The sequence below is a fragment of the Lycium ferocissimum genome, chromosome 12, assembly GCF_029784015.1.
Source record: "Lycium ferocissimum isolate CSIRO_LF1 chromosome 12, AGI_CSIRO_Lferr_CH_V1, whole genome shotgun sequence".
NCBI lineage: Eukaryota > Viridiplantae > Streptophyta > Magnoliopsida > Solanales > Solanaceae > Lycium > Lycium ferocissimum.
In genome coordinates this window covers 35,632,225-35,644,670 of record NC_081353.1, presented here as the reverse complement: position 1 = coordinate 35,644,670, position 12,446 = coordinate 35,632,225, and the positions used below count along the sequence as shown (strand labels likewise).

Genomic DNA, 12,446 nt, shown 5'->3' with positions numbered 1-12,446 from the left:
AATATATTTCAAAATGCTAGTCAAAGTTCACATAATTTGACTCTCGAGAAGCGAAATATGACAACTAATATGGGAAGGAGGAAGTAATATCTGAGGACCCTCGCATCCTAATGCAATATCAAGGACGCGCTCCACCACTGAGCTAATTACCAGTCGGGGCACTTGCCATTGGAGGGCAACTATGATAAAAGTGAGATAAACCCCGTTGTGTTATATTTTGTTTGGCCAGGCTAGGTATGATCGCTTTGCTTTTGTTTGGGAGCGTTATACCTCACAATGTGAAATTTTTTGGTGCGAATTTAAATTTAATTGAACCATAACGTGGATATCGAAAAGAAAAAAAAACATGGTGAAGTATTCTCCAAAGTTGTTGTGAAGCAAGAAGACTAGGGCAAAAATTGGAGGCAAAAGCCAAGCCAAGAATTTCAGCATTTTAATTTTTAGAATATAATACTAGTAGAGTCGGACAGAATACTCCTCTTACGTAAATAGCTAATAGCTACGCAAGCATAGTTTTTCGTTACGATTCATATGTACGTTTGGTGTTCCAGTACAATATGTCATCCATTTAAAATTATTTATTTCATTTTCCCAACGTATCAGATGAACATCACGGTCTAACCATAATATTTATTTCATTTAAAATTATTTAATTTACTTAATAAGACAAATGTATAGAGAAGGTCTAATATTTGGAAAGTACTATAGTTGCCAAACAAGAAATGGTTTTTCATGATCAGTTACAATTCGAATAGAAGAAATAATCTTGTAAAAAAATTTGTGTTTTAATTAATTATCAATTCATGTTCTGAAAAAAGGCCATATAACAAAAAGATCATTTAAAGTGGATCACAAAACCGATCTTTTTGTTGCCGAAGTGCCATTGAAATTCAATCCCTGGAACTATAATTCAAACATAATAACTTTTTGGTAATTAGATTGTCTGTTATAAATAGTTTAAAACTTAGTGACTGGGATTTGAACTTGGAACCTCAAGGTGAATTTTGAACACCCTAAGCCACTGAACTAACCTCTTCTCTTATTTTTTAGGGTGTTCAAAATCCATATATGTACATAAAAAAGAAAAAAATACCTTATATATACCGTATAATTTCTTGCCGAAGGTGTTTGGGTGAACACCCTCGGCGGGCCCTAGATGCGCCCCTGTATATGCCAATAAGGATTGTGATAAAGCGGTAAGTATTCTTTTATTTTTAGCTAAAGATTTTGGATTCGAGCCTTGGATATGAAATCACCTTTGTTAGTGAGTGTTTGACCTCACCAATTTGGAACTTTCCAGCACGAGTCCGAATTTAAACGGACATTGACACGAATATCGAGCACTGCGTGGGAAATAGAAAAAAATACATATTATCATCGGTAAGTATATGATACAATTGCCTGCTGCCTCTGAGAAATTTTGTTGGTATGACAAACTGAATTTGTTTAAAAATATTTAACGTTTAAGGAAAAAAAAATTACTACTTGTTTTTCTCCTTCAAATTCATTACTCTGACTGCTCTAATAACTGAATTGTTAAACTGAGATATTTAAGGGAGAGATGAATGGTATTTTAAATACATACTCTTATGATTAATAAAATTATTAAATAGTAATATTAAAGCTATTAAATGTTTGTTCTTATAATAATATTAAGGCTATTATCTGTGAACTGTGATGGACAAGACAGGACCGTGGACACAATGAGGACCTTACAAATAATTGTAAATTATATTGGCCAAAGTGGTTTCAATTAATATTTTTGCATAAAGAAAGAATGGTGTATGTTGATTTATAGAACATTAATAAATGATCGAGCGACGAACCACAGCCCACTATCATTTAATTTGACAGTGGCACTAATTAATTATGGAGTGAAAAGCCTGCATGTGATGAAGCAAATTTATCGGAAAATTACACTGCGCATCAACTTAAGATATGTTTATTGTACTCTATTTATTAACAAGCCGAAATCATCAAAATATTTGTGGAAATAAATTTAATTCATGTAATGGTAGAAGATGATACACACTAGCTAACAACTCACCAAACACTACATCATAGACATATTGAGAGTAACTTACATAAATACTAATAAATATATTATTATTTACAGAATCTACAACTATTTTTTAATTTACAGAATCTACAAAATATACCCTATAAATGATGAAAGGAAAAATCTTTACATATGGTCAATTTCATATAAATATGGTAATAAATTTATACAAGTTATTTTATTTTCCTTAATTTGTCCTTACAAGTTCTCCTTTCCTACCTATTATTAAGGGAACATTATCTCAAACCCTATGATATTATACCATAATTAAAAAATGTTGCTATTAATAAAAGGCTAAAACTAAGGAGTTTCAAGAATTAGTGATAACGAAATTAAATATATATCAAAACACATTAAATACTTTTTTGAAAATCTCCAACTACTCAACTAGCATTCTAATCAATAAACAAGTATATTATTTATATGATATATATTATACTACAATTCTTTGAACAAGTATATATACTATTGTACTTATATTTTATGTATATTGCACTGTTATATACTATATACATATAATATGATTTGTTATATACTTTATACTTTTTAGGTATATTTTCATGTACTTCTCTTATACCATATACCATCTTTTCATGTAGTTTTCTTAATATTAATAAATTCAACTAATTTCTTTTAGTCACAGGAAAAAATTTGCATCAGTCATCAATTGAAAATAAAAAAGAAGAATAAAGAGGAGGAAACGAAAGAAAAAGAAATCATTTTAAAACGGCAGATGGAATATGGGATGTGAAGTTGATTTTGTTTTGGTTATTTGGAAAATACTTTGGATGATTTTGAAAGAAAAAGAAAGTAAAACGTGAATATGCATTAATGGTAGTAAGTCCTAAAATGAAATATTATAGATATTTTAGGAAGGTAAAAGTTGTATTTTTGTAGTTAAAAAGTTAAAATTTTGAATAAATTGTATTTAATTTTTAGAAAGTAGTTGTAAATATTTTTAATTATCATTTTTAAAAGTTGTATTTGTGTGACTTTTCCATAATTAATTATATTCATACACATATAAAATGACAGCAATGGAATGTCAATCCTCGAGTCTTATTTGTAAAATTTCAGTTCCATGGTAATCAAGGAGTCCGGAACCAAAGTGACCCCAAAAAAACATTTTGAACCAAAATACCCCAACAAAAAAAAAGGTTACACAACTACCTTTAGCGCAGTAAAATACTGCGCTAAAGCACTTAACCGTGACGGAGCCGTTAAGTGCTTTAGCGCAGTATTTTACTGCGCTAAACCAAATTATCTCTCACCTATAGAGCAATAAAATACTGCGCTATAGGAGTCCACTATTTTCCAAAAACAACCTCTTATTAAATTTTCACTCTTTTTTACGTAGTTTAGCCGTATATTAATCATGCTTTTAAACTCCGGAACTTTAATATTTTATATAGAACCGTACTTATATTTGTACAATTAATAAGGTAGGCTTAATACATCAAGGATATGCAAAAGTTTGGATTGTCGTTTTAGTGGTTGAAAAGTGCTCGAAGTCCTTTTTTGTTTGAAGACCTGTAGTCATTAGCTTTACGTTATTTATTTTTTAGGGTTTCGTGTTATTTTTAAATTAATGCTTAACTTTATTTCGAATGTGTCACATTTTTTTTTTATTAACAATTTAGGATGTGAAACTATAAACAATAATAAAGACTAAGATAATATTTATAAATATGCAAAAAATATATAATATTTACGATAAACTATACAACACTAATGTATATACACTAGCGTGAATGGGTCTCACATGTGGTATGCCTGAGACTATCCTTAGGCCTAAGGCTCATACCATCCCCACCGCCCTCGCCATCGCTTCCATCGCCCTTTTTCCTCTTAATAACCGGGCGCTCCAAGTCATGATCATCTCCTCTTCCCCTGGCCCGTGCGTCCTTGACTAGAATGTGCTTCTTCTTGAGATCTGGTCCCGCTAGCACGGGCAGAACCTCATGCTGACCTGGGTCTGAAAACTCGACCTCTTCCTCGTCGAGAGTCGCCACCGCAGGCGCCGAAGGATGAACCTGAAAAGTATATAATAATTAGTACCATTTCTTATTTATATTGAATACATTAACGTTTGTTGAATAATCAAACCTGTGTGTCAACGAGCGCCTGAGTAGGCTCCTGAGATGGGTCTGTAGGCTCCTGAGATAGGTCTGGTGGTGAATATGAGGTAGTCTCCTAGACGAGATGCTGTTTGAAGTCCAAATAAAGGTTATAAAAATTAAATAAATATTTACCTTATATTGAATAAAATTAATTTTAAGTAAAAATCTTACCTGCGCCTCGGTAGTCTCATGAGAAGACACCTCTGCCTCGGCAGGCTGATGAGAATGCTCCTGAATGGGTCGCTCCTATGGACCCACTGGCGCCGAATCTTAAAACATGAAAAAAATGAAATAATAAGTAACATACATATTTAAAATAAATTATTAAATAATCAAATATGTATATTAAATATTGACCTTATATTGAATAAAACTAATTTTAATAAAAAGCTTACCTGTGGCTTGACATCACATGGGAAGACACCGCTGGCTCGGCAGGCCTATGAGAAAATGCCTGAGTGGGTGGCTCTGGTGGACCCGCTGGCGCCGAATCCTAAAATATAAAATTTTACTAAATAATGAGTAACATATATATTTAAAATAATTAATTTAAATGAACAAATAAGTATTTTAAATACTAACCGGGATCAAAAACTCATCGAAGTCAAGAATCCTGGCTCCCTCTAAATTCCTCACAGGCCGCTCATCAGCTAATGAAGCGCGTAACGCCGCCCAATCGACGTTATCACGTTTCTCCATGTATGCATTTTGGCTCGGCTGTGATGAAGACCCAGGTATCTCAGCAAGTAGGAGCGCTAGCGTAAACGTAGGTGAGTCCCAGGTGAGCTGCCATCGGCCTGGAACGGCTGCGGATGGACTAGAACGGGAACGTCTTCTAGAATGGGATCGGCATCATCTGCCTCATCTACCAGATGGTGTCCTCCACCACCAGGTCCTCTAGCAGCAGCACCGCGTCCTCTACGCGCACGGCGTCCTCTGGCAGTACAGCCTCCTCCTCTGGGAGCACCCGGTCCTCCTCCTGGCGCTGGCTGATACTCAGCCTCCGGAATAGGCTCTTCCATGCGCCTAATCTTACCTACCTGCCGGATACCATCCTCGGATATCCGTACCATCTCCGACGCAAGCCCGGGGTAAGGCATATGCTCTAACCCCAAGATGCGTAATAGCTGTACGGCCACCAGCTGCATTTGTGTTCAACAGTAAAAAAAAAAAAAGTTATTTTTGAAAACGTAACAATTAATGCAATTAAATAAATCTAAATACGATAAACTTACCAATGTCTCGTACTGTCCTGCGAATGCTGAGTATCCTACATCCCTAGCAGGACGCAAAGCTGGGTTGCCGATCAATCGGCGTGTGATCTGATGATACCAGCGCATGTAATCCTCAATGGGAGTTAAATGGTCGACCACCGCTAAAGTGCCCAGCCTGTTCTCCCAACGGTGGAGCTGGACAACCTTGAAAGCCAGAAAATCATCATCGAACGACGGCCGATCGTCCCGGCCGTGGTAGTGTCGGAGCTCATGACGGACGTCAGGGGGTATACTCTGTGAATGCCTAAACTGTCATAAGACACGCTCGGGCATGTAGTCCTCTACGATGTCCAGGTGTATCAATGGACACCACGACCTCCAAACCCCCTGACCTGCCCTGCAAAAGTCCGACAAACTATCTAATATAACAGCGTACGGCGTCCATATAAATAGCTGCATAACATATAAATACAAATCAGTGATCAACAAGTAGAAAAGACGTTTAATTAAATTAATAATGTAAAGTTAAATAGTTTTACCGCATCGTCCGTCATGTGATCAAGGTGGTGCCGGAATGGAAGAATACTGTGGTGCGTATCTACATCCCCGTCAAAACCCGTTGTACACCTCCTTGCATAAGGCATGTCAATCTCGAGGTGATGCCTAGGTACGGGCTGAAAAGGCAGCATTCTCTCACACGCCCATAACTGTAAGCGATATTAGAAAATACGATTTTTTAGTCGTCATTTCAAGAGGTTTATTTACATTAAAGGAACACACACTTAAAATATTACCTGGAGAAGAGCAAAAAATCCACACACATCTCTAACAGCACCAATAGATGCTCGGCACAGGCATCTGTAAAGATACACCAAAACAGCACCGCCCCAGCTGTAATCTCCCAAGCAGTCCAGATGCTCCAAGAAAACTAAATAACGTAAACTGACAAAGGCACCCGATGAGTTCAGGAATAAGATGCCCCCGAATATAATAAGCAGGTACAAACGATCATGACGATCAACATCGTCCTGCTGGGTGCCGTCCACAATCGGATCCAGACCCTCCAAATAAATGCAGAGTGCACTAAGCTGAACCCAACTCTGTCCTGATATCTGGGCCGCGGCATTAGGCACGAAATGGGTGAGCCTAGTCAACTCTGTCACCCACGTCTGACCAGGAGGAGGCTCGTACCGAGTATATAGTGGCTCTCCATCTACCCGCAATCCAAAGAGGACCTCCACATCCTGAAGTGTAATCATAGCCTCACCTGTGCGAAGATGGAAGGTATGTGTCTCCGGCCTCCACCGCTCAACCATGGCCGTAATAAGCACCCAATCATGCTGTACCCGACCAACGAACACGCAACGATAGATGCCGCCCCGAAATAATATCTCTAAGATGCGAGAGTGTGGGGGCCGCTCGTGTAAAAGAGTCCACGCTCTCTGCAGCCTACGGGGATGGAGCCTAGTCGATATCCCTATAGTACCAGCCCATAATAACTCTGACCTATGATTACCTTTCAAAGACAATACTGATTTATCAGCGGGCCCCGGGTAAATATCAGGCCCCGGATGATCATCGGGCCTAGGGGAACATTCGGATCCATGAAAGAGTCCGATCTGTACAAACTAAATTAGTCATTATTCTTGAAATGAAAGATAAATTATGTTAACTAATTAATAATTTGTAGGGAATATGTGAATTATGTAGTATTATATCTTGTAAATAATTAACATGGGATAAACAATTTCACAAATAAATAAAATAACAATGGCATAATTACATAATAGGAGATTACTATATTTTAGGGGTATGTAGTCTCTATGTACGTGCGTTGAACGAATATTTCTTGTCGATTTTTATAATATTATTTATGTTCTATTGATAAGAAACTTGGAAAAAAAATATCTACTTATTATCTTGAATACAATATTTATTTTGAATGTATAAATCTTTATTAGATAGTCTTTTCCAAAAATTATTTTCACTCTCCAACCAAATATTGGAATAAAAATAATTATTTTCAACATAACTTTCGTCATATTAAATGTGCGGTAAATTTAATATGTGATAGTAAGGACACGTATGTGATGGCAAAGACTTTTAAGTTAATTAGTTTTGAATTATGTGATGGCAAAGACTTTTAAGTTAATTAGTTTGGGAATCGAAATTCAGCAGTAATATTTGTTTAGAACTCTATTTTGAATATGTGATATATTTATAGTTGACCAAATAGCCAATACAACTACGATAAAATTAGACTAAAAGAGTATATTCGTCGACCACATATTTTCCTACAAACTTGACATTTTTATCGTTAACTTATGTATTTATGAAAAGAAGAACTTTAATTATTCTTTTTTAGATAATCTTTTTTTATTTAACATATATATTCATGCTTTTAAAATAATATAGGTTAACAATTCATAATCATTTACAACTTGTTTGGATGGTTGTTACCTATTGTATTATATTGTGTTGTTAGTTTAAATACAATGGTTGCTTTGATTGTTACTTTAATTTTATTGTATCGTATCGTTAAATCCATCATTATGTAACGACAAAAGGTCCTATTTTATGTAAAGACTAATTTGGTCCTATACAGTACACAATACGATACATTATGAAACAATACATAACAATCATCCAAACAAAGTGTTAACAAAGTAATAATTCATTACCAATCAACATCTTTCAATTCATAAACAATATTTAACAACTAATTAGTTCATAATCAATATTTAACAAATAATCAATTAACAAAATAATAATTCATTAACAATTAACAATTAACAATTCATAAACAATTAACAAATCAACAACTCATAAACATATAACAAATTAACAATTCATAAACATTTAACAAATTAACAATTCATAAACATTTAACAAATAATGAATTAAAAAAAAAATCGGAATAGTGGCAAAAGCCACTGCCCAATCCGATCAAACAAACAAAAAAAATCGATTTTTTTTTTTGAAAATTAACGACGATTAAATGTTAAACATGCGTATAATATAATGTATATAACAAATTAATAACAAAAGGTCATAGTAAAAAACCTTAATTGAAGATTTTTTGTAGAGTTGTGTTAATCGAGTTGTCTGTTTTTTTCCCAAAATTCGAGCTTAGAATCTTTAACTCGACTGACTTGAATATCTTAGAATCTAAACTTTCAGGATTTAAAATTAATAGAAAACGACGTTTTTTGATGTGGGGACCACCTTCAAATCGCCTCCAATGGCGTTTTTTAATTATTATTTTTTTTGCCACTGGAAGGACCAGTGGTGGAACCCGATGGGATTTTATGTTGGGTGATATAGCGCAGTATTTTATTGCGCTATAGGTGAGAGAAACTTTGGTTTAGCGCAGTATAATACTGCGCTAAAGCACTTAACGGCTCCGTCACGGTTAAGTGTTTTAGTGCAGTATTTTACTGTGCTAAAAGTAGTTATGTAACCTTTTTTTTATTGTTGGGATATTTTGATTCAAAATGTTTTTTTTTTTTTGGGTCATTTTGATTTCGGACTCGTAATCAAGCCCAATCTATAAATTAGCCTATGCTTGACTAGCCAAGTAAACAATAATTAACTTTGCAATTTTTATTTTTTTTATCTCTCCTCTGGCGTATAGTTTTAAGATCCTGACGAAATCATTGCTAAATTGAGGTAAAAAAGTTAAATATCTGAAATTTATTTATTTATTTATATTTTATTATATTATATAGATGATCTGATCCATACAGGTCATGACTAAGAATTGTTTGATCGTTCTTATTTTCCTGAAGCAGAGTGGATAATGATTCACTTGTAATCATCTTAAAAATGACTGATTATGTTATAATAACGTATAGAACTTAAGCAATAACGAGTTTGTTAATTTCATTCATTTTATGATGATAAGTCCTAATGCTATACTTTTAGGCTCTAGCTATCATTGCTTATCGCGTACGTATTATCCTCATTGGTTATAATGTCAAAGACTTAAGACTTTAATTATCTAAATTAAAGTAATGCGTATTGAACACGGAAGTTCTTCTGTCGCCATAATAAAACATAAACAAATAGGAAGACACACAATTATATAGTACTCCCTCAGTCCCATAATAATAGCCTGTTTGGCCTAACTTACTTTTCCCCCAAAAGTATTTATTTTTTCAATAAGTACTTAGTTAAAAAAAATAAAGTGTTTAGCCAAGCTTTTGAGAGAAAATAAGTGCTTCTGGGGAGTAGCAGAAGCAGTTTTTCAGAAGCTAAAAAAAACAGCTTTTGCCCAAAAGCACTTTTTTGAAAAGTACTTTTGAGAAAAATACAAATAGAAGCACTTTTTAAAAGTTTGGCCAAACACTAATTGTTGTTCAAAAGTGTTTTTTTAATTAATTGGCCAAAGACAAACTGTTTTTCGCTAAAAGTGTTTTTTTGAAAAGTACTTTTAAAAAAAAGTACTTTTTAAAATAAATTGATTTTAGAAGCTTGGCCAAACAGGCTATAAGTGTCATCTAAGCCAAAAACACGCATATAAAGAAACCGATGTGAAGTTTTCTAAATTACCCCTATATAATAAAAATAAATTATTTTTTCCATGCACAAGTAGTAATCCTTTTGATATTAGAAATCCAACAATACCAAGTTAGTATGTGGTTTGTCCAATCATCATTTAGATGTTACTTTAACTTGACATTTTTTGTCTAAGGGTAATAACTAGCCAATTTATGTCTTGGTTTCCTTAGGTAACACTTATTATGGGATAATTTTTTTGGCTAAGATGACACTTATTATGCGATGAAGGGAGTGCTAGTTATTGTATATGATGTACATACTAGTATTTTATATGCAAGAAAAAAGAAACTTCGTAATTGCTAGCCATATATGAGAATTTAGAGAGACAAGAATAATGGGATAATTCTTTTCTGCTTTTCATTCATCATAATTTCCTCCTTATATATAAGTAAGGTCCTCCTTCCCCTAGTCTAATGAGATAACCCTATTCCAATAGAACTACAAATCCTATATTACCATAATTACAAATTCACCATAAAGACCAAACCTATTACAATTAGACTAGAATAGGGCTCCCACTGACGTAGGGATTCACCAACTTAACCTACGTGACCAGAAAAACTGGTCCGGTCACACCCGATCTCAATGCCCAGCAAATACTGATGCTACAATTTGCCCAAAGCCTTTGTAGACACATGTAGGAAAGTATAATTCCGGACTGCAGCGCGTCCTGGACATAGTGACAGTCAACTTCAATGTGTTTAGTCCGTTCATGAAATACCGAATTTTGTGCAATATACAGCGCTGCTTGACTATCACAGTACATCTTCACCAGAGAATTATGTTCAATGCCCAAACTATGCAAAATTCCCTTCAGTCATTTCAACTCACAGACCGTCATTGCCATTGATCGATATTTCGCCTTCGCTGATGAGTGAGAGACATTGTGGTGCTTCTTGATTTTCCATGATACGGGTGAATTCCCGAGGGAGATAAACCACCCGATAAGGAATTTTCGAGTCAATGTACATTCGGCTCAGTCCGAATCACACCTTCCGTACAACTGAAGACCACAATCCTTCCTCATCACAATGCCTTGTCCTGGGTTCTTTTTCAAGTAGCGCACCACACGGTAAGCCGCATTCCAGTATGCTTCTTTCGGTTGCTGCATGAATTAGGACAGTACATGCGCGCAATACGACAACTCATGTCTCGTAAAACTGAGGTATATTAGTCTATTGACCAGACGTCAGTATGATTCCGGATCTTCCAATAAGTCTCCTTTGGTCAGGTACACGAAATCCCGACGGCAATTTCATATAAACTTCCTCCATAAGGTCGCCTTGCAATAAGGCATTATGAACATCTATCTTATGCAACTCCCAATTACGCGCTGCCGCGGCTGACAGGAAGGTCTGAATGGTTACTACCTTAGCAATCGGAGAAAATGTGTCACGCCCCGAACCATGGCCTGGGCGTAACACGGCACTCGGTGCCTTCGTACGTGACCGAGCGAACCACGCTGACTGTCGAGTCTACATGGGACATACGAATCGATGCGGAATATAAAGTAAACATGCATGAATTGTGAAAACATGGAGTTCAATAATCATAAGTGCGAAAATATTATTATTATTATATCATGAATGCGGAATTATGGTAATGTAGCCATTAAGGCCAACTTAATGAACATGACAAACGAGTCTATGAAACCTCGACACGAATACTGCCTGCTAAAAAACATTCTCCGGGACAAGGCCCTCGGCATACCTTAAATGCATAAATGACATAAATAGAAGTAAAGACACAACCCCGAATGAGATGGGGCTCACCAAAAGCTGATACGAGCAATGTCCTAACGAGCAAATCTGCCCCACATTGTCAATACTGCGTGGTGAAATGCGGCCCCAGTCCCCCAATAGAAAGGGACTACAAAGACATTGAATGTACTGGTATGTAAAGCAACTGAAAGAAATAACACGGGACATAAAATAACATGATAAGAAGTGAAACTGAAAACCTGGACATGAACATGAGCATGGATACACATATATATATAACATAAGTAAAACATGATAAGTAGGGAGAGCATTTCATAAACCGACAACATGATATCACCACGTGGATACGTGGAGTACCGGTCTCACGGACAGTGGAGCCCCCATACCTTGCCAGGATATAAGGTGGTAACGTGCCTGATGGATCCATTCAGTGTAAAATTAAGGAATCGTCCTAATTGGGCGGAGTGATCCTTGTCCTATGGTGGCTACGTAGTTTCGGGCTATTTAAGCTTTCTCGATAATTCGTGCAACTCCCAAAAACATGAACATGATATAATTGGCTAAGAAGCCCATGATTTTCGTGAATTAACTTGTACTTGTCTTGTAATCATAATTTCACGAAATAACTTGTAAACATGATTTCATGAAATAACTTGTATTTAGCACGTATGTATCTTGAGTCATGGCATGAAGATAGTTATATAATACAATTGCATGAAAACTTGTAGACATGTAGGATATTTATGAAATAAGCATTTTTATTTAAAAACAT

At 35.4% G+C, this 12,446-nt stretch overlaps 1 protein-coding gene and 1 long non-coding RNA gene across 2 annotated transcripts; both read right to left on the bottom strand.

The window, feature by feature from the left end:
• Positions 1 to 3,873: 3,873 nt before the first annotated feature.
• LOC132041211 (uncharacterized) lies at positions 3,874 to 4,452 on the bottom strand. Its single transcript, XR_009410937.1, has 3 exons — positions 4,351 to 4,452; positions 4,166 to 4,264; positions 3,874 to 4,092 (listed from the first exon to the last, which is right to left on the bottom strand). It is a non-coding gene; the product is annotated as an uncharacterized LOC132041211 (long non-coding RNA).
• Positions 4,453 to 5,705: 1,253 nt separating this feature from the next.
• Positions 5,706 to 6,652, bottom strand: LOC132039254 (protein MAIN-LIKE 2-like). The gene is made up of 3 exons (XM_059429781.1): positions 6,188 to 6,652; positions 5,933 to 6,067; positions 5,706 to 5,846 (listed from the first exon to the last, which is right to left on the bottom strand). The coding sequence occupies exons 1-3, from the start codon at positions 6,650 to 6,652 to the stop codon at positions 5,706 to 5,708; spliced, it is 741 nt and encodes a 246-aa protein (XP_059285764.1).
• Between the last annotated feature and the right edge of the window lie 5,794 nt (positions 6,653 to 12,446).